Source organism: Peromyscus eremicus, chromosome 10 (assembly GCF_949786415.1).
Source record: "Peromyscus eremicus chromosome 10, PerEre_H2_v1, whole genome shotgun sequence".
Classification (NCBI taxonomy): domain Eukaryota; kingdom Metazoa; phylum Chordata; class Mammalia; order Rodentia; family Cricetidae; genus Peromyscus; species Peromyscus eremicus.
In genome coordinates, this window is record NC_081426.1 from 31,348,114 (window position 1) to 31,374,245 (window position 26,132).

The 26,132-nt window shown below is 54.0% G+C and overlaps 1 protein-coding gene across 1 annotated transcript; it reads right to left on the reverse strand.

Moving 5' to 3' along the window:
* On the reverse strand, positions 1-26,132 carry Wfs1 (wolframin ER transmembrane glycoprotein). Its single transcript, XM_059275772.1, has 8 exons — positions 26,021-26,132; positions 18,768-19,007; positions 11,138-11,220; positions 9,316-9,460; positions 7,722-7,892; positions 7,127-7,207; positions 5,459-5,610; positions 1-2,633 (listed from the first exon to the last, which is right to left on the reverse strand). The coding sequence occupies exons 2-8, from the start codon at positions 19,000-19,002 to the stop codon at positions 828-830; spliced, it is 2,673 nt and encodes an 890-aa protein (XP_059131755.1). The 5' UTR covers positions 19,003-19,007; positions 26,021-26,132; the 3' UTR covers positions 1-827.

The following is a 26,132-nucleotide window of genomic DNA, read 5'->3' on the forward strand; positions in this document are numbered from 1 at the left end:
TGGGTTTCAAAGCTTTTTATTTCGGCTGCCTTAGGACCTTGCTTTTGGCTCTGCCATGCTGAACATGGCCGAGCTTACCTGGGTTCTGAAAAGGGACACTCTTGAACTGTTTCCCAGGTCCTGGGAGATGCAGAAGAGGCATCCCTACAAACTCTCTGCCACCCCCCCCCCCCAGAGATGGGAGAGCTCCAAGGCAGGCTGTAGTGTTCAGAGCCCAGTTTGGACATGCTATCCCCAGGCAGGAAGCCAGGCAGGATGTGACCGTTGGGGACGGCCCAGGAAGGACACTTGACCACTGTCAAGGATTAGCAGCAACCAAATAAATAAGAAAACTACCATGAAGTCTACATAGACACGTATTTGGTTTTCTGAAAAACAAATCCAACACAAAATAAGGAAGGGCAGGAAGGCGTGAAGGGCTGAGAGGGAGACTCCTATCTTTAAAGTGCTTTTCGGGATGGGGGGTCTTTGGGGCCAGGCCCAGATCTCCAGCTTTATAGGTAAAGGGCAGGATTGTGAGTGAGGACAGCATGCAGTTTCTTGACACTTGGCATTCAAAGTGGACAGTGCTATAGAGAACCACCCTCCAGTGGGGTCTGCAGTCTACAGGTGAGCACAAGGCCCCTGCACATGGGATCTACCCACGTGAGAACAGAGTAGACACACATCACACACACACACACACACACACACACACACACACACACACACACACACACACATGCTCTGCACGGCACTGCTCCTGCTGGCTGGGTGGCCACACGGGGGGTGGGGTGGGGCTCACGGCAACATGCACTGCACCTCCCTCCTCCAGTGGCGGGCACTCCTCAGGCGGCAGACAGGAATGGGAAGAAGAAAAAGTCGAAGGCAAACTTAAGGGCGCCGTGCACCGTGCTACGCCAGTCCTGTTCAATCTTTACGTGCCGCCGGGCTGGGGACAGCTGTGCCATGCAGTTGAGGCAGCTGATGGCCTTGAGCTCGAAGACGGGCCACTTGCTACCCAGGCGGCCCTCGAGGATGGTGCTGAACTCAATGAGGCTGCCCTGGCGCAGGTTCAGCAGCACATCCTTGAACTCGCTGCTGGCCCGGAGAACGATGTCCTTGGTGATGTCATCTTCTTCGTGGCCACGGTTGCCGTTGGTCCCAAACGGCATGCCCACGGTGATCTCAAACTTGTAGCGGTCAAACTTCTTGATGTGGCAGGGGTGCTTAGCTAGCTGCTTGAGGCGGCAGAGTTCCTCCTCGGCCGTGGATGTGTTGCCGGGGCTGCAGGATGGGTAGGCCTCACCATACAGACAGCGCATCCAGTCACCCAAGAAGAACGGGAGCATGTTGATGGCCGACTCAGCGCTGTTGTCGATCTCGGTCACTCGGATGTACTTGAAGCGGCCTGTCCACGTGACCCTGTGGCCCTCCAGGTGGCTGCACAGAATCTGGGTCCGTGCCATGTTGGTTTCCTTCCAGGCCCGCGGCCCACACAGGAAGCCATACTGCTGCCAGGTAAGTGTGGAGTTGTAGACCTTCATGCCTTCTGACCGGTACACGTAGAACCAGCAAAAGAGCAGGATGGCCGTGAGCCACACCAGAATGAGCTTGACCATGGAACTCCGAGTCAGGGACTTGACCATCCCCACCACCGAGAAGTTGGCCTTGGTCCACCAACGGAAAAGCAGGGGCACGCCACAGATCACCGTGGTGACCATGATCTTGGTGAGGTCCAGTGACAGGAACCATCGGGCAAACTGCACCATGCCCATCAGGGCGAGGCCAGCCACCAGGATGGGGAGGGCGAAGAGGAAGAGGAAGTAGCCAATAGAGGCGCGGACCAGGCCCAGGCCGGTGGACTGGAGCAGGATGACCACTGACAGCTCACACCACATGAAGCACACCAGGTAGGGCACCAGGTAGCAATAAGTGCCCTTGAAGTTCCTCAGCTGGGCCATTCGGAAGAAGAGGTAGAAGAGGTAGACGTAGAGCAGGCAGGGGAGGCTGACATTGAGGATGATGAAGTGGCCAATGGGCACGGTGAAGTACGTCTGGCCAAGCACTTTCAGGAAGCGCCAGTCCACAGGCATGGTGGGCAGAAGGGACAGCAACCCAGCAGCCACCTCGGTGACCAGGGCCCGCCTGGTATAGGGCTCGGCGGAGCTGCTCAGGCTCATGTAGCTGGTCACTGTGAAGAAGGCGGAGATGACTGCCAGCTCCGAGCAGGGGATGCAGTCCTTGCTGGCCAGCGGGAAGGAGAAGATGACGAAGACGACTGAGAGCAGGAAGTGGACATAGGGCTCCAGGTGGTTCCAGCCGAAGTTGACTTCAGCCTGCTCCACGTCGAGGTTGGGCTCGAAGCGCAGCAGCAGGTCAGTGAGCGTGCGGAAGTTCTCCCAGGCCTTGCTGTCCTGGAACACCTTGAGGGTGCAGATGACCATGGACACAAAGGACAAGTAGAAGACCACCAGGGGGATGAAGAAGGCGAAGAAGTCGATGGTTAGGTTGCTGATGATGAAGAAGAAGATGAGGGCGTTGATGTGATGCGTGGGCACGATGGTGGACAGCCAATGCATGCCTGCCTTGGAGGCCAAGTCAATCAGGTACTCTTTGATCTCCATGATGGCGTGTAAAGGGTACTTCACCACCTAGGGGGAGACAGGTAGTTGGAACGAACCAGGACAAGAGCCACTTGCTATCCCACACAGACCCCCCGCCACCTCTAGTTCCGTGATTCTACACAAGGTGAATGCCTCACCCCATGTTTTCCCAACCCCGGGCCTTGTCCTAACTGGTCCATCCACCAGGAGCACCTCCCCCACGGAAGTCCCCAGAGGCCTGCCTTCTTCTAAGCCCCATACCTCTACACTTCCATGCTGAGATTCCCACTGTGTTGTTTTGAATGAGAATGGCCCCCCATAGGCTCACATATCTGAACATTTGGTTCCCAACTGTTGAACTGTTTATTTAGGAAGGATTAGGAAGTGCGGCACTTTTGGAGAGGGTGTGGCCTTGTTGGAGGAGGTAAAGCCCACTGGAGGTGGGCTTTAAGGTTTCAAAAGCCCACACCAGGCCCACCCAGTCTTGCTCTTTCTCTGCCTACAACTTGCAGATCGGGATGTAAGTTCTCAACTACTGCTCTGCTCCGGTGCCATGCCTGCCTACCTGATGCCATGCTTCCCGCCATAGTGGGAACAGGCTAATCCTCTGAAATGGCAAGCAATTAAATGCTTTCTGTTCTAAGCTGCCTGGGGTATGGTGTCTCTTCACAGCAATAGAACAGTAACTAAGACACCCACCTTCTGCTAGGGTGATTGAGGATTTGCACATGCCTACCATATCTAGGGGAAGGCACATGGGTCCCCAGCTCCACCTCTTCCCTCAGGCCTCCTGCTTCAAGATACAACAGCACTGAGCTGCCCATCAGAGACTGTCTCCCTCTCCAGGGTACAGATGTCAACTCCCTGAGCCTCAGTTTCCTCAATTGCCAAAGGGACAGTAACCATTATTTCACCAGGCTACACTACACACTACATAGTGATGGCAGTATGAGCCCTGAGGAAGGATGGTGAGGTTTGGAAGCTCAGTACCCAGCCCTCCCGCAGACACTGCAACCCAAGCTGCCACGGACCATGGCCGCCGTCAACCAGCATGCCCGAGGCAAGTGGAAGGAAGCCAGCTTCCGCTGAAACCTGAGAGCAAATGTCCGTGGCCGAGTTTCCGTAAGTTAATGTAAAACATACGAGGATTTTAAAACATTACATTTGCTTTTAAGGGGCCACCCTGCTTCCCCAGTCTTGAGGAAAGCTGCTTGGCATCTAGAACCTTCTTTGTGGGAGTCGTCAGTGTACGGAGGCTCCTGTCACTCTCTCGGGAGCCTCTTGGTCCCCTGCAAGGCAAGGCACTGAGAGCTAAGGCAGCCTGCGGGCGGAGACTCCTGTGAGGGCTGGCTGCTGGTTTGTCTGCACAATGACACCCAGTCGGAAGAGGCAAAGGGGCTGTGACGGGTCCAAACACTGCAGCACCTGGCCTTCTTTATCTCCACACGGACTTTAAATCTCTCTCTTTAAAAGGACTTCCTGACCTCACAGAGTTCAGACGGTCATGTCACTGTGAAGGGCCATGGTGCACACTCAGACCAGGGCTCTGCAGAAGGAGGCATCGCAGTGCAAGCTGGGAAGCTCTGGCCCGAGAGTCTTCTCCAATCCATCCTTCCATCTTGACCTCACTAGCAAAAGTGTGTGATGGGGGGCTCCTCTTTGCCAAGAACTATGGACACCGGCTTCCTCCTCTCATGGTAGGAACACCATCTGGGTATCCTGTCTGTGAGCATGCTCAGTGCAGTCCAGTTCTGGATGGACCTTCCTCAGCGATGAGCCTCTGTGCCACCCTGATGCTCAAAACTTTACGAGTACCAGTCCTTTCTGCTCTGGACCGCTACCTGTCCTCAGTGGCAAGGCTGAGGCTTTACCTGTCAACAACCTGGGGGCATGGCTCACCCATGGGTCTCATCTCTCTGGAGTGTGGTGAACTGCTCCCCCCTTTCTTATGTCTGTCCTGCCTCCCCGTCCCCTGTGATAGCCTGCTCCACACTCCAGCCCCATGTGGAGACTTTCCAGCCATTCCATGCCAGCTCACCCAGCTAAGCCTTCTCATGTTGCTGCTCCCATTTTGACCCGTTTGCCCCAATCTTACTCGTGCATGGTTCATCTCTTCCTAGTCATAAACACTGGAACTGTGGCATACACAGCTATTTGCTACCTAACAATTCCTCGTGATAGGTCCCTGTGAGGGCCTCAGCTTTGTGGCCGCACGGCAGTGAAGCACTTCCCTGGGTCAGACTGCCCAATACCCAGTGATGCTCGTGTTCCTGCAGACTGAGCTATGGATACATCTGACCCAGCTTCACAAGCTGACCTGGGGCAACTCTGTGATGGGCCTATGGCCACACCCTGTGTCTGCACAGAGTCCCACCAACAGTGTGGAGACCTGCCAAAGCAGGGTGCATTTCTATGTCCCTCCTCTTCCTGTTGTCTCCCTCCAGTGTGTCTGCCCTTCCGGCTCATTCTTAGTGTCCCTGTATAGGAGGTTCAGTGACCAGATCCACAACTCAGCTGGCCCACAGTCCCTAGCTCTGGGTTTTGGGAAGGCGTATTTAGAAAGTGGCCTCTGTCCTGGGCCACTGACAACATTGCTACATAGTAAATCTAAATGAAAGTGCAACTCTCTGTCTTGGCCTGCTGCCCACGCACATCTGCACAGACATGGGAAGAGTCCCGAGCCCCCTGTGAAGATCACTCCAGCACACCTGCATGACCCTGCCTTTGCTTTCCTGAGGACACCTCCTCACACAGGAACTTCAGATGACCCAAGGGACAGTGACCCAGATCCGGGTGTGTCTAGGAAATCAAGGACCTTTCTGACCTGCTGCTTCTGGGAGAGGACCCGTTCGCCAGGTAGGAACCACACTTACCTTCTGGCGTAGCGGCAGGTCCTCGGGGCTTTTCCCTGCCAGCTCATCCTCATCTTCATCCTCGTCCTGCAGGAACAGGTTGGTGGGGATGATGCCCTTGGCGTACTTCTTGGTGAGCTCCACGAAGTCATCCAGAGCAATATAGTTCTTGGCTGAAGCAAGAGAAAAAGACACCAGGTTCTCCAAACCACTAAGCCCGGATACATAGATGACGTAGGATGGCAATCTGGGTTCAGGCACAGGCCCATTCTTTGGGCAAGGACATGGGAAAGAAAGTGGTGGGGAGGAAGTCCTGGGTCTACCACCTGTTATCCCTGACCTCTTCCTCTGACCTAGGTGACATGCTACCTACATGAAGTGACTTGTCCTCCTAGTCCTTAATATCTGAAGTCCACCCAACCCCTTAAGCCAAGCTCTATTGCTAGACCGTCAATCAGCCTGCATCCCTGCTACCTGGTACCCTCTGATGTCCTTCTCTCCTTTCCACCTAGCAGGGCCTCAAGGTGCTGAGGACCAGCTGCCCTGAAGCCAGCCACCACCCAGCCCTCCACACAACAGGGTCTGTGGACCTGCGACTCTCTGACCCCCATCCATCATGACCCCAAAAAAGACCTACTACACACCCAATAACTCCTCCATCCCACAAGGCCTACCACGTGCCCGCCAAGCTCTCACCTCACAGGGTTTATAGAGAGCCAACATAAGTCTGCCTTTCGCCCCCATCCTCACCAGGATCCCCTGAGAACCCACTGTGTGTCTGTAAACCTCTCTATGCCACCCGTGTCTGCCAAGAGCCTACTATGTACTGGATGCTTTTCTAAGCTCTGGGAAACACTGGGGACAAGAAACTCAGCGTGTGTCAAAGGCTGGACTACCAGCCTCCAGGGAAGTCAAATGCTAGATGCTGGCACAGAGTCCCTGAGAGCCACGGCCATGTTGGAAGCCTTTGCTGGGCTAGCTTGGGGAGGCTGCATTCATGAGTTAATGAGTCATAACTGTGAGCCCCTGTCCCACTCACGGAGCCTCACAAGGATGATCTTGACTCAACTCTCCTATCAGTGATGAGAAGCCCTAAGCCCCCTTCCCCACATGTCCATCTTCTCCAGGATGGGAGCCTGGGGCCCTTGAACTACAGATCTTCCTCCCCTTCCCCCTCCACCCCCGACACCACACATGGTGTGATGGTCTGGTGTCTTCTAATTCTCTGATCCCAGACATTCCAAGAGCATCTCCAGCTCTTTGTTCCCCCAGCCTCTCTCCCATTCCACATGGATGCTGTAACACTCTACCTGTGCCTCAACGCAAGTGCCCACATCAGACACATTCCCTCCCCACACACACACCCTGGTCCCCCTCTTCTTCCTGCTTATAGACCCATCTCCCTCATTGAACTTCCTGCTCACTCAGGCACCAGCCCCGACTCTGGCCTTCACCCGATGAGGACTGTCACACTATGGATCTGTTTCCCACTGTAGTCTGAGCTCCCAGTGTACAAGGCTCAGGTCCCAGGGACAAAAACACTGTCACTCAAAGGGACTGAATGCAGGTCCATTTAAGCCAGAGACCCTGGTAGGCGACCCAGGCTAGGATGCAGGGGAGAGAGAGGATGCCGTGCTGGGTGGTGATTGGGAGCAGCCAGCAGACAGCAGGATGGGCAGTCATACTCACATTCACTGCTGACTAGGCGCTCCAGCATGCGCCTCTGCTTCTGCAGGGACTTGGGGACTGGGCCTGGCTGCGCCCCTCCATCTGTAAGGATCAGGGAGGATCGGAAGCTGAGGCTGCCCAATTGTCCCTTCATGACCCATAGCTCATCAAGCACATGTCCTCAGGATCCTGGGCTACCACTGTGCTCAGGGATCACAGGGCTTGGGGTCCCATCATACGCAAGGGCCATATCCCTGGGTAGCCATCTCTGAACCATCCCACAAGGAGGACCAGCATGCTCAGGGCTGTTTCTACTCAGTGATGAACATATTCCACCCACCCTTCCCCTCTTTGGCTGGCACTGCCTGCCCTTGACCATCTTCAGCCAATATTATATAGTAGTCAGCTCCCTGGGGGTGAGAACCAGGCTTCTGTCACTCCCTGTATCTCTGGACCTTGAACCAGAAGCAGCCCAGGATACACTCCGATCAATAAATGATCAATAAATGGTATTTACAGTATTTGCCAATATGCCAGTCACCTCCTAACCATGGGGCTCCAACCCCCCACGGGGAAACCAAGGGGAAGTTGGTTGTTGGTGATGTGGCTGGCCTACCCTGCTCATTGACCTGCCCGACATTTTCCAGCAGCTCGGACACGGCCACCTGCTTCTTCTTCTTGGGGTTGAGTTTCCAGTACATGACCAGGGCAGCCTTGCGCACGGCCCTCTCCAGGTCAGTCTCAGAGGACAGCTGCTTCACCTCAGCCTCATTCTCAGAAGTGATGCCTGACAGACAAAAGCATTAGGCAAACCCAGGCCCACCGCAGCCCCCAGGGACACTCCCAGGAGGCTGGGCACAGGGCCATGAGGAAGGACTGACTGGCTTCTTTGACTCAGGGTAGAGTGGATACCTGACCCCAAAGTGCATCTGAGCCTATCCAAGACAGCACCCATGCTCCAAGTTGGAGGCCAGGCGGGTCTGGCCATGCCTGAGTGTCCACTGGAGCACAGGGCTGCCAGCCCTTCCTGGCTTGTTCCCTCTCACGCCTCATCCTCCGGGCACCCTCATCAGCAGGTACTATAATAGGGACAAGGTACAAAGCAAGGTGCTGTGGGTCCAAGCCACGAGTCTGAAGAGAAATAAACTCACTGCAATTACCAGTGGAACTATAGCAAGAGGGGGCGCCCCTGTGCCCAGTGTTTTCTGGGCTGGGACTCTACCCAGGGCAGCTGGGAATATGGAGCCTTCCACACACACAGAACAAAGAAAGAATGCCAGATGGGCCAGGGGAGTGAGGTGAGCAGAGACATGGCTAGCACTGGCAAAATGCACCCCTCCCCCCCTCCCCCGCCCCCTCAATCTCGGACTGGACTTCTTATCTGCCCAGCAATCTCAGGCAGGAATGCAGGGTAGGGCAGGGCAGAGCGGGTAAGCCTGTGCTGCTTCCCCTTCCCACCCTCTAGAGCTGTGTGCCTGCCCCTGCTCCTACGCAGCCCTGGGAACCACTGGCTCCAGACCAGCGCCATGTGGGTCGCGCTGGCTCCCCTAACCCGGCCAGCTCTAGGTTACTCTACCTGCTGTGGCCTGGGCAGTCTGGCTGAGACATCCTGGCTGACAGAATTTAATGGGAAAATCTTTTCTTTTGTTGTTTTGTTTCTCTCCTAAGTGACCAGTCTAGTTGTCAAAGAGAAAAGATTCCGTACACTAACTGTAACTTTGAAAACACTGATATATCTCAGAAGGAGAGATACAGAGTGTCTCCCTGGGCTTTGGTTATGAGTGATTTGTATACTTGTGGCTTCTATGTATTGCAAGTTTTATACAGCAAGCATAAAAACTTACAATCAAAAATAAATATCAAAATACACAGCCACAACAAAAACTCAGTGACACACACCCATGTTACCTTGGAGCCTACAGGACACTTACGCTCCGAGGCACTTGGGACAGCTGCCTCCTCTGACTCTAAGATTTACTTCCTGATTTGGACTAGAACCCAGAAGGGAAGTGAGACTAATTAATTATCCGCGGACACCAAGCGCAGGACAAAGGACAAGGAATTAGTCTGGCATGTGAAGTCCACGGCAGATTTCAAAAACCTCTCAGGGCAAGGAGGCCACCCAAAAGACTTCTCCTGTCCCAACAGCGTGGCCAGCACTGCAAACCACACACCCGCGGGCAGCAGCTGAAGGCCCCACACAGCCTCACCTTTCCTGTCAGCCAGGCACCGCCTCAGCAGCTTCACAGCTTCCCGCCTGCCCTGCTTGGCTGCCAGGATTAGCCAGGCCACGGCTGAGCAGCTGTTGAGTTCTTCATCTGCGTCATTGGCAAGCCGCAGGTAGTGTTTGCCCACCTGAGAGCAGAGAGAGACATCCATCACCCTCCAGCTTCCGGGATCCTGTTCTCCTCGCTGTGGGGCAGGTGTGGAGCCTTCCATAATGACAGAATGTGGGCGCTACACTGTGCTCAGCTCCTTCCCTTGCTCCTGCCTACCGGGTGCCAGAACCCCATTACGGTCAGAAAACTAGAATGGCTGAGTCCATTTGCTGCCTCTCAAACAGCTCAAGCTGGAGAAGGTAGCCAGGAGAAGCCCTGGTCCTAGGCCAGATTACTACTTATTTTTATAATAGAATTTTAAAATAAAAAGTATTACATTTATTTATTCATTTCTTGCATATGTATATGTGTATGTGCATGTATGCCACAGCACACACGTAGAGGTCAGAGGACAACTTGTGGGATTCAGTTCTCTCCTTCCACCATGTGGGTTCTGGGACTTGAACTCAGGTCACCAGCCTTGGCTGCAAGCACCTTTACCTGCTGAGCCATCTCGCCAGCCCTGACAGATCTACTGGGAGGCAACCATGGCCGCTCGCTTACATGTTAGCATGACAGGTTTTCTGTTTTCCATGGGAATGTTGATTAGTTTAGACAGATTGTGGAGCCCAAAATATTTTCTCTCTGGCCCTATGCAAAAAATGCTCGTTAACCCAGTCCAAGCTTCCCACTCTACAGATGGGCAAAGTGGAGCCAAAAACACAGACAGGCCAGGAAAGAACTGGGCATGCTCCCCAAGTTCAGGAGGCTGGGGAGGACTTCACAATCCAACCAGCTCTATGGGTGTTCACTAGCCTCCGGAGGCATGGGGCACAGGCTGGGGACAATTTCACAGTTCAACTGGCCCCTCAGATGTAAACAGAAAACTTTCCTTGTGTCCCTGCATAGAGACTCTCTCCCTTCTTCAAGGGCTGTAGGGTGGGAAGCCCCAGGAGTCACTTGCTTGAGCCACAAACATGGAAGTCAGAGGTCACTCTAAATCCCTATGTCACACAGTAGCTTCCCCTTAAGGCAGGCTGAGGCGAGGCTGGAGGGCATTCTAGACCCCAGGAAGGGAAATAGCAGGAACATGGACTGGTGTCGCTGCCTACATAGTACTGAAGAGCAGGTAGGAGGGGATGAAACTTTCTTGGCCTCCATTGCTGCCAAAACGTGGGACAGCTGATTCCCACCTGCCACAGCACCTTGAGGACAGAAACGATGGCCTGTCAGATCTCTGTCCGCCTCTCCCTTCTTCTTCCCTGTGCACCTGGGTCTCTGACACCCAGTAAGCTAGTCCTGCCTCAGCTCCTCCATTCCTGACTCTCCTGTCCCACAATGCCCTGGGCACAGTGGGCCTTCAGCTGAGACAGCCCGTCCTCAGGAGCAAGCCTGTTGCAGACACCTAGAAGAGGGTGAGTGGGCAGGAAGGAGGGAGGGTGCTCTGGAGGAATGCATGCCCAAGACAGGATTTGTGTACAGGACCAGAGTGGTGAACATGGATGCACCAAGAAGGTACTGAAGGAAAAAATAATCAATCAAACAAAAACCACTCCAAACTAACCAATATGGAGGTTTACATAACCATACTAGTTCCTCATCCCTGAAGAAAAAGCCAGACCTCTACTCCATGAGCCACAGGACACCAAGTCAGGCTGATGGTGCTGGGGTCACATTCTAAGACATCCCCCTACCCACGATAGCTGGTCCTCACCTCTGTCTGTGCTTTGGGGTCTCCAGCCTTGGCTTTCTCCAGGATCTCTTCAAAGGGGATCTTCACATCTGCTTTCACGGGACCTTGAACATGAAGAGAAATCAGAATGTCACACAGCCAGACCTTACACCCGACAGTGGAATGGAAGGTTGCCGGGACCAGGCTTCAGGAGTTCTGTCACTGACTCTCACTTTAACATTGAAGCAAGAGTCAGGAGGAGGAGGAGGAGGAGGAGGAGGAGGAGGAGGAGGAGGAGGAGGAGGAAGAGGAGGAGGAGAAGGCTGGGACAGAAAGGGAGACTGGGTTGCCCACTGATGCCGCTAGTGAGCCAGAACGTTCTATACCAGGGGTATTTGTCACTAGGAGCTCTGTGGATGTGAAGACTGGGAGTGGGGTGCAGACCCAAGTCCCCCTGTTACCCTTCAGTTCCAATTCCCTCACAGGGCTGTAGTTCGAGAGGCCCTAAAGAGTAAGAATGCACATCCATACTCAGCAGACATTGCAGCTTTGGAGGGCACAGTGGATGGGCATTCATTCCTTTTTTCTTAAGGGCGGGTATCTTCACTGTCAGGGCTGCTTCGACAAATGCTATAACCCAGGGACTTACAAACTGGAGTTTATTGTTTAGGGTTCTGGGGATTGAGAAGTCCGAGCTCATGGCGCCAGCAGACAGATCTCAGGAGGGCCTGGTTTATAGTTTATGGTGCCCTGCCTAGAAGAAGCGAGACAGTTCTGGGACCTATTTCATAAGGGCACTAATCCCATTTATGAGGCTCTATCCTCATGATCTCATCTCACTCCAATCAGAAATAAGCAATAACCTTGCCCAGGGCTGTAGGGAAATGCACGCAAGCCCACCTGGCACCTCCCATCCCTGAATAAGGGTATGGTTCAGGGATGGGCATAGTCAAGCCAAGAGAGTCTGTGTTGGATCTGGAAGAACAGCCTTCCTCTCATGCCAGATCGGCTCTGTGGAGGGGTACCCTATGAGGCGAGCCTACCTGACAGAGGACAACACAGGAAGGCAGAGCAGACTGGAGAGGGGAGGAGAGGGGAGGGGAAGAGTGGAAAGGGGGTACCTCCTAGTGACAGCATATGAACTCCTGGGTCCAGCCTCACCTGAAGCCAAAAGCTACTCTAGAGTCTCTAGAGGGCTGGGGAGATAGTGCAGAGGGAAATCCAGAGGACTTGAGTTTAAGTCCACAGTGCCTGCTCGAAAAGCTAATCATGGCTGTGAATGCCAGCAAGCCCAGCACTGGAGACCAGAAGAAGATGGATCCCTCTGGGAGCCCTCTGGCCAGTCGGCCAATAAGCCCACACAAGAAGCTTCTCATTCAATGAGAGACCCTGTCTCATGGGAATTAGAGCAATAGAGGAGGGCACCCAACATCTTCCTCTGGCTTCTTGTGCACACATCTGCACAATCACAGGAACACACACAGACACACACGTCACGCCACACTTTACATACACAGGAAGAAAGGAAGAAAGGAAGGAAGGAAGGAAGGAAGGAAGGAAGGAAGGAAGGAAGGAAGGAAGGAAGAGAGAAGGGGGATGGATGGATGGAGGGAGAGAGAGAGAGAGAGAGAGAGAGAGAGAGAGAGAGAGAGAGAGAGAGGGAGGGCGGGAGGGAGGGAGAGGGAGAGGTGCTTGCCATTGCCCCCACTCCTGTTTCTCCCAGTGCATACTGGGTTTCTGTCATTTGCAACTGAGAGGTTCCTGAACTACCTCCAGTCAGTTACAGTCATATGTGATGAGTTACAGTCCTAAGTAGGCCATATAATTCTGAGGAGCTCTTGACCTCTGTGAGCCCATGAACAGGGCCCTGCCCATCTCTTCAGCTGGTGTTCTCACACGGGCCCCATGCACTTGGCAGTTCTGCTGGCCATCTTGGGGAGGACAGCCCCAGTGGTACACTCTTTTCTGCTGGCCCCAGCTCCTTCCCCCATCCTGGCCCCCAGCAGTGCACGGGTGTGGTCCACTGCACCAGTCCGACTGGTCTCCAAGCCCCAGCTCCCAGCAGTACAGCTCAGCAAACTCAGAATAAACATTGGGCCGACAAGGGAGTAGCTGTGAGTAGGTCTGCAGTGCTCCTCTGCCCCATGCATCCCAGCACCCCAGTCCAGCACTCACTCTGTCGGGCAACTGTGGTGCTGCCTGCGGGGCCATGCTCACCCACACCACGCAGCCTCTGGCATCTTTCCCTCCCGGCCCTGACGGTACACCAAGCACTCCCAGAGGCAACCTCCATGCCGCAAGCTACCTTCTGTCTCCACACCACCGAGCCATCTTGTACCTAATGGTTCCTTAAACTTCCTACAGCATGCTAAACACTCGACCGTTAAACACACAACCAATAAATCTGACAGAGCATCCTGTCTCTAACATGCCACACTTCCTCATCATTGGTCCGGGGTCTTCGGCCTCCAGATTTCTCTGTCCATCCACCATGAGGGGTTATGTTGATGGGCGGGAAGAACGGCAAAGGCCCCGGGGCCACAGGACCCTTGTGGTCAGAGCAGAGGATCATGTGGACCAGGGTTTTCCCTACACTGGATAGTCAAGGCTACCTGGCTGAGGGGCTCCACAATAAACAGGGCAGCTGGGGCCACCCTGGGCCCACGGGGTCTCCCAGGTAGGATAGCCAGGTTGAAGGGGCCTCCCACAGGGAGCTGGGAATACTCACTCCTCCACACAGGACAGTCAGAACTGATAGAATCCCCCACTTGGGACAATCAGGATCACTCTGGGAAGAGGGATTCTTCAACACTTGTGGGACAGTAGGGACTCCACCCTCTGGCTAGCAGAGCTTTGGGGAAGGCACAGGTAGACAACCGTAGTGTAGTGGCCTGAACAGGCTAAGGCATTCGGCCCCTATCATCCACCCAGCAGGCAGCTGCTGGGCCAAGGAGCCATAGGCACCAAGCTGATGAACCTGTCATTGTCACAGCTCACTCCGAGAGCCAGTGAAGACATCCATGTTGTCAGCTCAGGTAACATGATGACTGGAGACAACAGCCCTGCCTGGAGAGACTTCCTGGAGAGGCTGACATCAGGGGCTTGGAATGCAGCCAGAGGCGGAAGTAACACACAGAGGCATGCTGCTGCCCGCTTTCCGGAAGACTCAGAGACCATCACGGGTGGCTTCACGGCAGGCAGCTTAAGCACTAGGTCACAGTGTGCACTCAAGGATGGGTACACAGGAAGGTACAAGGTCGGGGGCTGGGGAACAGAAGCCTCGCTGCCTCCTAAACTACCAACAGTGTGACTCTGAGAGCGGTGCTCCGTTGTGTGACCTCAGGCCAGCAGGGTCCCACACTCACATCTACACTGGCTCCTGACACCTAAACAGCCGTGGTTCTACCAAAGACCTGTGAGGCCCAGGGGCTCCTGAGAGGCCCGGAGGGGTGAGGAGAAAGGGCTGTAACCAGGCTGGGACCGAGACGGCCTCTGTCTCAGAGGCCCATGTCTGGTCCAAGGTGCATCCAGGCCAGGGCTGCAGACCCGCACACGCCAGGCCAGGGGCGCTGTGCAGCATGATGGCCCATAAGTCTCTGACAGGCCCAGAGTAGTGTCGCTTAACCCAACCTAGCAGCAAAGTCTACTCAAGTCCTTCCACCAGAGGGGCACATGAGCAGGGCTCATCAGCGGCCCTCTGTGTCCACGGTGTCACTTAGGCCATCTAGGTTGCTAGGACCAGGCTCTGGGCTTCTGCTGAGGAGACTGACAAGACCCTTCAGGCCAAAGCCCAGGACATCTATGAAGAAGTGCTGGGCTCCTCTGCTGACCTACAGGCTATGCTGCTATGAGCTCCTGCCGACAGGCTGGACACAGCTGGAGGCAACTCGCCTGTGACCTGGGCAGCACTTCGGGGGGAAAAACTCAGAAGGGCCCCATCTGGATGTGCAGTGGGCACCACTGCTCCCCCAGAGTCTCACAACTTCCTATGGTGTTCTGCTAGCCCGTGTCACCGGTCCCCTTGGCTGTCTGGTCTCAGAGCATCCCAGTCCGGCCATGAGCACCATGAATAGCGTCTTCTCATGCGGCATATGGCTTGCCGGACTAACGGCAGGGTCAGGAGTGTGGGTGCTCCAGTAAGTTCTGTGGACCAGAAGGGAATCTGGAGGAGAGCTGGAGAATGAGGACCCCCCTAAGCAGCTCTGGTCCATGTCCCAGGTTTTGAAAGCCAATTCAGATGATACCTTCTCTAGGCAGCCCCCCAGGCATACTTCTGATGCTCTGAAGAGGAAATAGACCACTCTGGGTTCCCTTAGGGGCTACAACCAAAGTCCCCAGCACTGAGATCAACCCTAAGGATACAACAGTTTACCATCATACAGCACAGGCTTGGGAAGGGTCCGATAGGGCAGTCATGAGCCTTGGACCCTGTCACCAAAGCCTGGCAGGCTCCACTCTGGGGAAGGTGAAGGTTCCCTGGGCACAATGGACTCAATTCACCAGGCATGCAGTGTATCCTCTGTCTTTGGCCAACTAGTCCCTGGTGGCCCACTGGTAAGCACAGAGTCAAACTACTCCCAACTCCCATGTCTCCCCCTCTAGCTGGGGACCCTGGGTCCACAGCTTCTTTTTCCATCTGCTTTCTCATCTGAGGAAGGAGATGGTGACAGGCGACAGTGCCCAACCCTAGGCTCGTAGTGGGGGCGGGGCTGACGCAGTAGGAGGCCTAAAGAGGTACTAGGTAAAGCCTCCTGCTGTAGTTACATGTCCGTATCTTAGCAGGTGCTCAGTAAACCTGCAGACACGTTAGCTGACTGGCTGAACTTTCCCTGGCAGGACCTCTAGGCCCCACTGCCCCTGCCACCATCCCACATCAGTGACCAGGGACAGGGGAGTTGAAGCTTGGACTTTAAGGACTAGAAACTCCAGACTGCTGACCTGCCTGGCTGGCTCTTCCCAGTGCCACTGTGGGTCTCAGAGCACACACAGCTGACGTCTGCTTCCTGGGTGGTATCTGAAACAGCGGTCTGGGCCTTTTACTCAGTTACCCAGGTTGAAACCCAGCTTTCCGGCCACGGCCTCTGCCCCCATAGTCACACGATATCAGAGAGAAGGAGTGGGTGGCATTTGGCGCCAGGCTTGGATCTGGGGTCAGGCCTTGCCTGCCTTGGAGGCGAAGCTGAGGGACACGGTGATCTTTTAAGAAGATTCATAAAGCCAAGGGCCCGAGGGCAGGGCAGCGCTGAGGGTGGCATTGGCCAGGCAGTGTTAGCTGCCCAGGAGCCTCAGCCCCAGCCAACCAGGCCGAAACCCTTCAGCTCTGCCAGGGAGGCAGCCAGAAGATGTGGGCCCTTGATCCAGGAACTGAAACTCCAGGCCTCGATCTGTGGACAGGCTGGCAAACAGTGGAAGACACAGGGGTGTTCACCACTAATCTGGGGACCCGACAGGTGCTGGGTGGGGGTGCTGCTGAGTTGGAGTGGTCATTGAGGGCTGCTTGGAGGAAACAGAAGGTGCCAACAGCTGGAACACGGTGACGGAACAATGTTGTGGAATATTGACTATTAAATATTATAACTTCAACTAGGTAAGAGATGGTTTACATTTGTGTTGGGGACTATTGCTTTAACTATGTAAAGATGTGTTACATTTGTTTATGCGGCATTTGTCTAACTATGTAAAGATGAGGTGCTGTTTCACCCTGACTGCCTAACACACCTGACGGGTCTAATAAAAAGCTGAGCGGCCAATAGCTAGGCAGTAGAGGGATAGATGGGGCTGGCAGGCAGAGAGAATAAGTAGGAGAAGGAATCTAGGCTCAGAAGAGAAAAGAATGAGGGAAAAAGAGAGGGAGACACCCGGGGCCAGCCAGACAGGGAAGAAGCAAGAAAGTAAGACATATGGAATGAAAGAAAGGTAAAAAGCCCCGAGGCAAAATGTAGATTAAGAGAAAGAGGTTAAATTAAGTTATAAGAGCTAGTTAGACAACATAAGCTAAAGGCTGTGCTTTCATAATTAAAAAGAAGTCTCTGTGTCATGATTTGGGGGCTGTGGTCTGAGAAAGCCTACTACAGACTAACTGACCAGGACTGGAGGTTGTACCCCATCACTCATACCTACCACCCAGGGACCAAAAGGAGCCTCGTACCAACCCAGCCAGATATAGCAAGGGATAGTCTCAGCATCTGCATGGCAGCAGCAGAGGCCACATAGGTACCCCCTCTTTACAGCCTGTGGAGAGAAGTAATTTGACACAAACCTTCACCCAAAGATACAGCCCCAGTCTGTGACTGGCCACCACTGGCAAAGGTCCAATGAATGATGCCACACACTGGAACACGGTGTCAAGTGAAACTGTAAAGCCACACAAATGCCAGGGTGGCAGGACTAACTGGAGGGGATGAGCCTAGTACACAGGACCCAGAGCCAGAGTCAGTGCCAGTCAGTTGCCACCAAGAGGCAGCATTGTCCTTCTGCATCATGATAGGTCAAATCCACTCTCTACACATGGTCCCCGGTGCACCTTCCTGACAGGCTCCCATCCTCTGCCCCGCAGATCCCTTGCAGCATTGACCCTGTCCTGCACTGCTGGACTCCAACCTCTGCTGGTAGTGTGCAGTGCTCTCATGCATTTTATATGATGCTTACTTTCCACCTCCGCATCCCCCGCTCCGGCCCCCCCATCCCCGTTTGGCATCTGACACAGAAGGAGAGGGACACATGCTGTCTGGAGGCAACAGAATCTGGAGAGGCCAGAGGCTGACAAGAAGCCCCAGTGTGATCACATAGGCCAGCCCCTGCAAGGCACAGAGTCTCACACTCAGCCCATAACGGTCCCACTGCATCTCAGGACACTTTTAAGTCAGAGGTGAATGGTAACTATTCCCAAGGCTTAGTGTTCACCCAGCAGAGGCCCATGAGGTCAATTCAAATGCTCCCCCAAAGAAGTACTTTTTAATTTTAATTAAGAAACTGGGAAGAGACCTTCAGACTGGGACATAGAATAAGGAGGATATTTCTCGGGAAACTTCTGTTCCGAGAGAGAGAGAGAGAGAGAGAGAGAGAGAGAGAGAGAGAGAGAGAGAGAGAGAGAGAGAGAGAGAGAATATGAATGTGTGTGTACATGTATGCTTGCACTCCAAAGGCACCAACAGAATATATGGTCTTCCCATAGGTTGAGGCTGGAAAGAGCCAGAGGTAGAAGACCTCATGAGCAAGTGGCATCCCAAAAGGCAAGGTGAGCTGAGCACTTTGGGGACAGAGGTTCTCAGTGGGCAAAAAGGAGATGGGAGACCACAAGGGCCAATCTGAAGGACGCAGAATGACCCCAAGAGAGGAACAGGCGACACCCCAGAGGCAAGACACAGGACTGAACCACTAAGTCCTCAAGCCACTCTGAGAGCTGGGGGTCCAAGTAGGACCACAGAGACGGCAGGCGTGACTGTGGACATCTCTGAGTCATGTGGTCCACCTGTAAATGAGGCTGTTGCACGGGAGAAAGGTAGTGACTGGAAGGCTGGTCACACAGTTGACATCCACACACACTTTGCATGCTGCAGCCTCGGTACTGCAGAGCAACGCCAACTTGAGGAACCCGGGCCGCGTGCCCACCCTGCTTCCCCAAGTTGCTGTGGGCTGAGGACTGCAGGACCTCCTGACCCTAACCCCTTACCAGCCTTATTTACTCCTTCCCGGCTGCTGGCGTGAGGGGCCCGTGGCTCTGGAGTGGCGGCTTCCCCAGCACCCGGTCCAGCGCTGGGATCAGCCTGAGGTCTGGGAGCATGTGGTGCTTCAACCTTTTCCTGCTCCAGTGAGGCAGTGGCATTGAGCCGGGCCCGGGCCTGGGGCTGTGGTGCGGATGGAGGAGGTGGGCCAGAGGGGCTTGGAGGCGGAGTGCCGGAGTCCATCTTGCCTGCAAACAAAGAGGAGGGTCAGACATAACAAAAAGGCCCCTAAACCAGCCTGATGGTAAAACAAGGAACCGGGTGCGCCAAGCTCGGCAATCTCGTTACATTTGACAGCCCCACGGGGTGGCTTCCAGTTCCCATCTCATCAGGTCAGGCCAGGTGACCTGGGGCTTTCGTGCCTTCATTTGAGAAATGAGGATGACATTGATGACACTCAGAAAGATGGAGCATGTGGTATACTGAACGTAGATAGGACCTGACCATGGGGGATGGATGCATGGGGACCTACATCTGTCACCCAGCATCTGTGGAAGTAACTTTGTCCAGAAAAATGAGTCTCTGCAGACGTAATAGCAGAAGCTGTTTGAATGGGATCACATGGGCTTAGAAGCTGGTCCTAAGTTCAATTGGTGGGGTCCTTAGAAACAGACACAGCACAGGGGCCATGTGGAGATGGACCAGAGGCTGCAGTAACACAGCTACAAGAGGCCAAACACCAAGGACTGACAGCCACCCCAGGAGCTGGAGAGGTGAGAATAGCCTGGAGTCTCCAGAAGGACCAGGACTGGACACATCTTGGCTTCTGCCTTTGGATTCCACAACAGCAGACCCACTGTAAACACACGAGTAAGCTTCAGTAAACACACTGATTTCTAATGGAAGCGTGAAGAAATGGACCCTGGCGCTGGAAAGACAGCGGTTAAGAGTACTGGCTGTTCTTCCAGAGGACCTGGGTTTGATTGCCAGCACCTGCATGGCAGCTCACAACTGTCTAGAACTCTAGTTCCAGTGGGTATGATGCCGTCTCCTGGCACCGCAATGCACGCACGTGGTATACATGCATACATACACACAGACAAAACTCTTATATACATAAAATAAAAACCAATCTCTTTTTAAGAAGAAACAAACACCCCGGTAGAGTAAACATACATGATGAGGCTGAGGTCGGAGGCACAACTGGAGAATCCTGGGGATCGGGTCCTAGTCTCAGGACCACACACCCCAGCTTTTAATACACATTATGAAAAGCCAGTAGTGGTGTGAGAAGTGACATCTAGAAGAGCCTGGAGAGCGGTCAGTACGCAGCACTGGTGAAGGGGCTTGGCCAGTCAGCAAAAGGGCCTTGCAAGCAGCTTAGCAACTTGGAAAATAACAGGTCATCATAATTAAGGCAGCCATGAGCAGAGATCATGGAACAGCAAGTGCTGAGGTTCCCGAGCCTAGAAGGACTTTGAGGGGACAGAGACCCCTGAAACTGCTGGATCTCTGCACACTGGAGTGTGGTGAGATCATTCCTCAGATTCCCAAAGGACACTCCCCAAAGCTAAGGCCATATCTGTCCTCTCCATCATCTTTAAGGAAACAAGCTTGGGAGTCTGGCAATGAGGAAATAGAATTCTGATTCAAAGGGCCCCTGACCTCTTGGCCTGGGCTACCAGCCGTGCGATCCTGAATGGACATGTGCCTTTCCAAGCATCAGCGTTCTTATCACCCTGAATGCTCAGGGTGATGGTGAGGACAGGGGACTTAAGCCCAAGCTGAAAAGGACCAGGTCTCAGCATCTATCCCTGATCCTGGCCAAGTAGCTCCCTGATGGGTGATTCTGCACACTGTGCACAAGAATGGACCCAGGCCTACATGCTAGTCACAGACTCTTCCACTTCAGTTCCACCCCCAACTACAAATGGGTCCCAGAAATGGGAGCTGTGTCCACAGGGCAAAGCAGATTTCAATCTAACATTCTCCTGCACAGAGCAGAGTCCTTAATTCAATTTACTTTCTTATTTATGTTTTTTAAGCCCATATTTTAAAACATTCCCTAGGGATATTTAAAACCAAAAGCATGGTCAAGCCTCATGAATCTGTTTGGAAATCAGCGCAGGGTTCTGAGCTGTCTCCCAAATGCAGGCTTCAGGGAATGGCAAAGCCTTGCAAATCTTTTCAGCTAGCCACATGGGGGCATGTAGATCCAAGGGAACATGTAGACCAATAGAGGGCTACACATCCACAGGGACATACAGACCCATGAGGATATGTGCATCGACAGGGGCTTCATACCCACGCGAGCCCACAGACCCAAGGGGACCACAGCCAGCAGTACAGGGAGCACGGGGCTGGGCTCTCCACCCAGAGAGACGTTACTCAGGTCACCAGACCACCTCAGACTCAAGAAAGGTCACCCACAAGCTGCCTCCTCCACTGGCTCCCCCGCCACAGAACAAAGGCACCACTTTCACTAAAGGGAGAAGGGGCTTCCCTACCCCACAGACACAAGGCACGGCACTGTCATTAGGAAAAAGCTCTGCTCAGTCCTCATCAGTGACCAGGAACACCCCATCCCAGGTCACTGGTGAAGAAACTGTTCAGCCTTTAATCTCATCCATCGCCCAGACCCAGACTCTGAGGTCTGGAAGGAGGAGGAAGTGTCAAAACAGCCTGAGGTTCTGGGGCTGGGTTCAAACCCACTCTTCCGATTCCTCCAACCTCAGCAAACACGTTGCTGAAAGAGGCCTTGCATGCTCCCTACCCTTCTCCGGGTCCCTTCACTGACACACTGGCTGTCATTCCACAGTACCTAGCAACTGCCACCTCCACGCTTGTGCCTGCAGCGCGCCCCTCGGGAGTCCTTCCGCCCCTCCTCAGCACGAAGCCCCACAACCTTCCGCTGCAGCTCCATCTACACTTTGGCCAGGGTTTCCCAAATGCCTCCACTGAGGCCCTGAACTCTAGCTCTCAGGGCTTCTGTCCAGCTTTCTCTCTGTGACGAAAAAGAGGCCACCTTCCTGACAACAGGACACTGCTTCATAACCACAGGTACCATGGGGAGTAGCTGCTTAGCTTCCCTGCCTCGGTTTCCTTACACCTTCCACATCTGGTGCAAAGGTACAGGAGAAGGCCACCTGTAAATGGTGAGGCATTTAAAAAACAAGACAAAACAAAATCCCTAAATGGGGGACTACTGCAGGAATAGCTCAAATTGGAAAAATGTTTGCCAGGCATAAAGCTCTGAGTTCAGTCTCCAATCCCAAAGTAAAAACAAGTCTTATGTCACTTAATCCCAGTGACAGGCTGATCCAGGAGGCTTGCGGGCTGGCCAGCCTAGCCTAGTTGCCGAGCTCCAGGCCAGTGAGAGACCCTGTTTCGAACAACCAAGGTGGACAGTGGTTGAAGAACAAGAGCTAAGGTTGACCTCTGGCTCCCACATGCATACATATAAACACACACAGAGAGAAACCCAAGTGTGAAAACCTCTCCTTCAGGTGAAAAACACCTTATAAAAGGAAATGTCAGGGAATCAGGCTGTGGCTGGCTGCTACGCTCCTAGGTAACTCACCATGCGCACACTGCAGTCAAGGCAAAACTATTCTAAGAAATCTGGTAAGGCTGGGCAGTGGTGGCGCAAGCCTTTAATCCCAGCACTTGAAAGGCAGAAGCAAGCAGATTTCTGTGAGTTCGGGGCCAGCCTTGTCTACTTGTTTACAGAGTGAATTCAAGGACAGCCAGGACTCTTACACAGAGAAACCTTATCTTGAAAAAAAAAAAAAATGAAGACGAAAGAATGAAAGAAATCTGGTAAGACAGGGTAGATGCAGGGGAATTCATTTCAGGTTTTGCGGGCACTGGCCAAGCCTACTTTAGGTCAAAGAGCTTGTTAACTCAAAACAGTTCCCTGGAATTATTGGCCACAGAGACACAAGAATCAGACCATCAGATCTGACTGGGGGGGGGGGGGGAGAGTAGGGGGGAGGGGGGAGGGGGGGAGGACCTGCTGGGTGCTGCTGTGAGCCCAGAAGTTAGGGCTGCACCTCAAGGTATACACCACGGCTTAATGGATGCAAGCTGAAACAAGAGGCAGCCAGGTTTCAGGACCCTGGGACCGATGGGGCTGAATGACCTTAGGCAAGTCCCTCCCTAGGGCTGGAAATCCCTGGCTGTAGAACAAGAACCTTGTCACCCAGCTCTGGTCCCAGCTCCATGGTGGCCAGAGCAGCGGCTTAGAACCCATCATTGAGTAAGATCCCAAAACACAGAGTGGCTAGCATTCTTTCCCTGTGAACACCAAGGCATATTTTTATCCCATCTAAACACAAATGTCAGCGTCAAGGAGCTGTGCTGAGGAGTGGCCATTCCCAGAGAGGCCACTCTGGAGAGGGCTGCCTGACTGTGGTCTACAGAGGCTAGGGCTATAGGACCACATGGAGCCTTCTATCCAGAGGTTCTAGCCCTCCCAGGACAACTTCATCCTGCTCTGCAGGGGGTAGTGCCACTCTCTCGGTCCTTGGTAACAAGGCCCGTGGGAAGTCAAGATGGCCAGCATGTCTACTTCCACATGGCACTCGTGAGAGACACCTGCAGGGCTCACACACAGAAACATCCCCCACAGCAATGCTTTGGTGTCCTGAGAGCCCAGTGATAAAGCCCTCAGCCCCTACATGGTACCCGCTGCACAGCTATGAACCATGATCTTGTGTACAAAGAGTCAAAGACAGAAAACAAAATATAATGCTGTCAAGCAATGTTTGAAACAGATTTGGTAATCACTCTGGGTCTGTTTAGGATGAAAATAAAACTCATCTGTAGGAAAAGATGGAAGAAATGCCCCTCCCCCACAGCAATACTTACTATCTCTCGATAAGGAACATAGGTGGTTATACTTTAGCATAAAAAAATACATTTCCTTAATTTTCTATAATGAATGTGGAGCATTTGGGGAGTTAAAATGAAGCATTATTTTAAAATCCACCAGTGGCCAAGCCCCTGGCTTAGGATGTCCACTCTGGCTTGGCCTGACCCAGCCCTCTGGCACAGGGCTGACCCTCAAGACAAGGTCACAAAGCCCTTGATGGCTCCCAGGTGCCTATTTTTGCCCAGAGTATTAAGTCCAAACCAAGGAACAGTCCAGCTCTCCCAATGTGACAAGTTCACAGGAACAGAGGGGGAGTGAACTGGGAGGGGCCTGGCTGCAGTGGTGGGCAACCAAGCTTGTCATGTCTGGCACCTGCTCTGGGCTGGCTGTGTGGGTCAGCAGGCTGGACTGGGGGCCTATCGGGGACTGTCGGGCACTGAGCTTCCCTGCCCAGGAGAAGATGCTCCAGGGCTAATCTTTGAGCACCTGTCTTGGTGGGAAGGTGATATCTAGTTAGACAGCCTGAGATGAAGAAGCCACAGTGACTGAATGGACAGAGAAGCTCTCATTTAACCGTGGGAAGGGACACATTAGGGACTTTGCAAAGGCCTGGCTGAGCCTTCGGGACAAGCAGAGAGGAGATTTTCAGCATTAGATGTACCCGTGCCCTGGGGGAGGGGTGGATAGATAGACAAACATCAGTCCCCTGGGGCCAGAAGGAATGCCAGGCTAGGAGTGAGTGTGATCCCATAGGCCCAAGAATGTAAGAACGGCTGAGAATTTCTGGAGCCATGGAAGACCAGGGAGGAGAGTCGGGGCCATCCAGGCAGAGTGAGGGGCCTGGACAGGGCAAGCATCGGGGTAGATGGGAAGCCAGGAAAGACAGGAGGTTGTAACTGGACGAAGATGTAAGGAGAACTAAAAAGTGGGGACTCAGAAGTGGCTTGGCATGTGGCTGGGGGCTTCAGCCCCCTCCTAAAGTTGGAAAGGTGGGAAGAGGGGTGCCTTATAGAGCATAGTGCTCCCTGCCCATTGTCACTGTGTCCCCGGCAGGGACAAGGATGTGTCTGGCATCTGTCCTACAGTGTAGGTATTTCTGGGGCCAAGATTGAGCTAGGTCTCCTGTGTGACCAGCCCTAAACTTTCTGAAGTCATAGGGGAGGCCAGCACTGGGGTGTTCCCCACATTTTTCCACCTGGGAAAAAAAGCAAAGCGCCTCTCCACCCGATGTTGCCTGTGTCTGAGGAGGTGCAAGGAGCATGCAGAAAGGAAGTGCATAAAAGAACCTCTCTCTAGATCCCTAGTCAGATGAAAACACCTGTGAGTGTCATCAGCACCGTAGAGACAGAGGTCAGCAGGTGGGGAAGGTGGGAAGGCAGCCCCTGCGCTTCTCATGGGCATTAAGAGTCTAGGGCACAGCTCTGAGAGAGTGATGGATCCCAGAGATGGGAAAGTCCCAGCCAACCACCAGGGGTCATTGTCCAAGGTGAGGGAGGTAGGGCTGCACTTGCTTGCTGGGGCCAGAGGTTCATTAGCTCTGTCCATTAGCTGTGTGGCCCTGGCCAGGACCCAAATTCACTGAGACTCTGGTGTCAAATGGAAACTGTAAAGTTCTACCCCTGTCACTAGAGGCTCGCTGGCGGTGGCAGGTGGCGGTGGCAGGGAGGGAGTTCTAAGGAACCCAAACGCTGGTTTATTGGAATCTCATATAACACCAACTAACCAAATGCGGTGAAAGGACGCAGCTCCAATCACACCCAAAAGGGTAGGGTCAGATTTTCCAGAAGGCTTCCAGTCATCTGACCAGAACCTAAGTTTCCCAAGGTGCGGGGCATACCAGAGGTGTGGGCACACCACGGCCAGTGGTTCATACTAGGGTGGGTCACTCCAGGCAGGTCCCAAGGGTTCCCACTGTCCTGCCTCCTTCACTGAGGACCCGAAGGAGGAGAGAAACAGCCAGACGGTTCCGGGGTGGGCTGAGCCCCTATACGCCCCAGGGATCAGGTCTTGTGCCGCCCTGCGAAGGGGAGGGGGGGGGTAGGGCATGATGGGGTAGCTCTAGGGCGCGGACAGTCTTTCAGACCAGGTGTCCCATCCGCAGCACAGTCTCACCGGGAGATTTGCAGGCATGCCTGGGACTCCGGGGCTGGACGAGGGGCGCGCGGCTGGGACACACCCCATTCGGATGGGGCAGTAGGCGCCTCGGGCTCTTCGGAGCAGTGAGAGTCCTGGCCTCCAATTTCTAGCAACTTGGAGTTGACTTGGGGCCCGGCCACCCATCAGGGGAAACTGAGGCCGGCAGAGCAGCGCCTCCCAGCGCTCCGGAACCCTCCCTGCCGCTGCGTGCCCAGGGCCAAGGCCACAGCACAACGATCCTGAAGTACTCACCGGCCGCAGTGCTGGGCCTCCCAGCCCGCCGCGAAGTTGCTCAGGAACCGCGGAGATTGCAGCGGCCAGCAAAGCAAGCGAGGCGGAGCGCGCGGCCCTGCATCCAGCGCGG

Coding starts and splice junctions, on each gene's coding strand:
- Wfs1 (XM_059275772.1), bottom strand. CDS start 19,002: ATGGACTCCGGCACTCCGCCTCCAAGCCCCTCTGGCCCACCTCCTCCA. Junction 7,893..9,315: donor GTGCCTGGCTGACAGGAAAG/GTGAGGCTGTGT, acceptor TTTGTCTGTCAG/GCATCACTTCTGAGAATGAG. Junction 2,634..5,458: donor ACCTGCCGCTACGCCAGAAG/GTAAGTGTGGTT, acceptor GTCTCCCCCTAG/GTGGTGAAGTACCCTTTACA.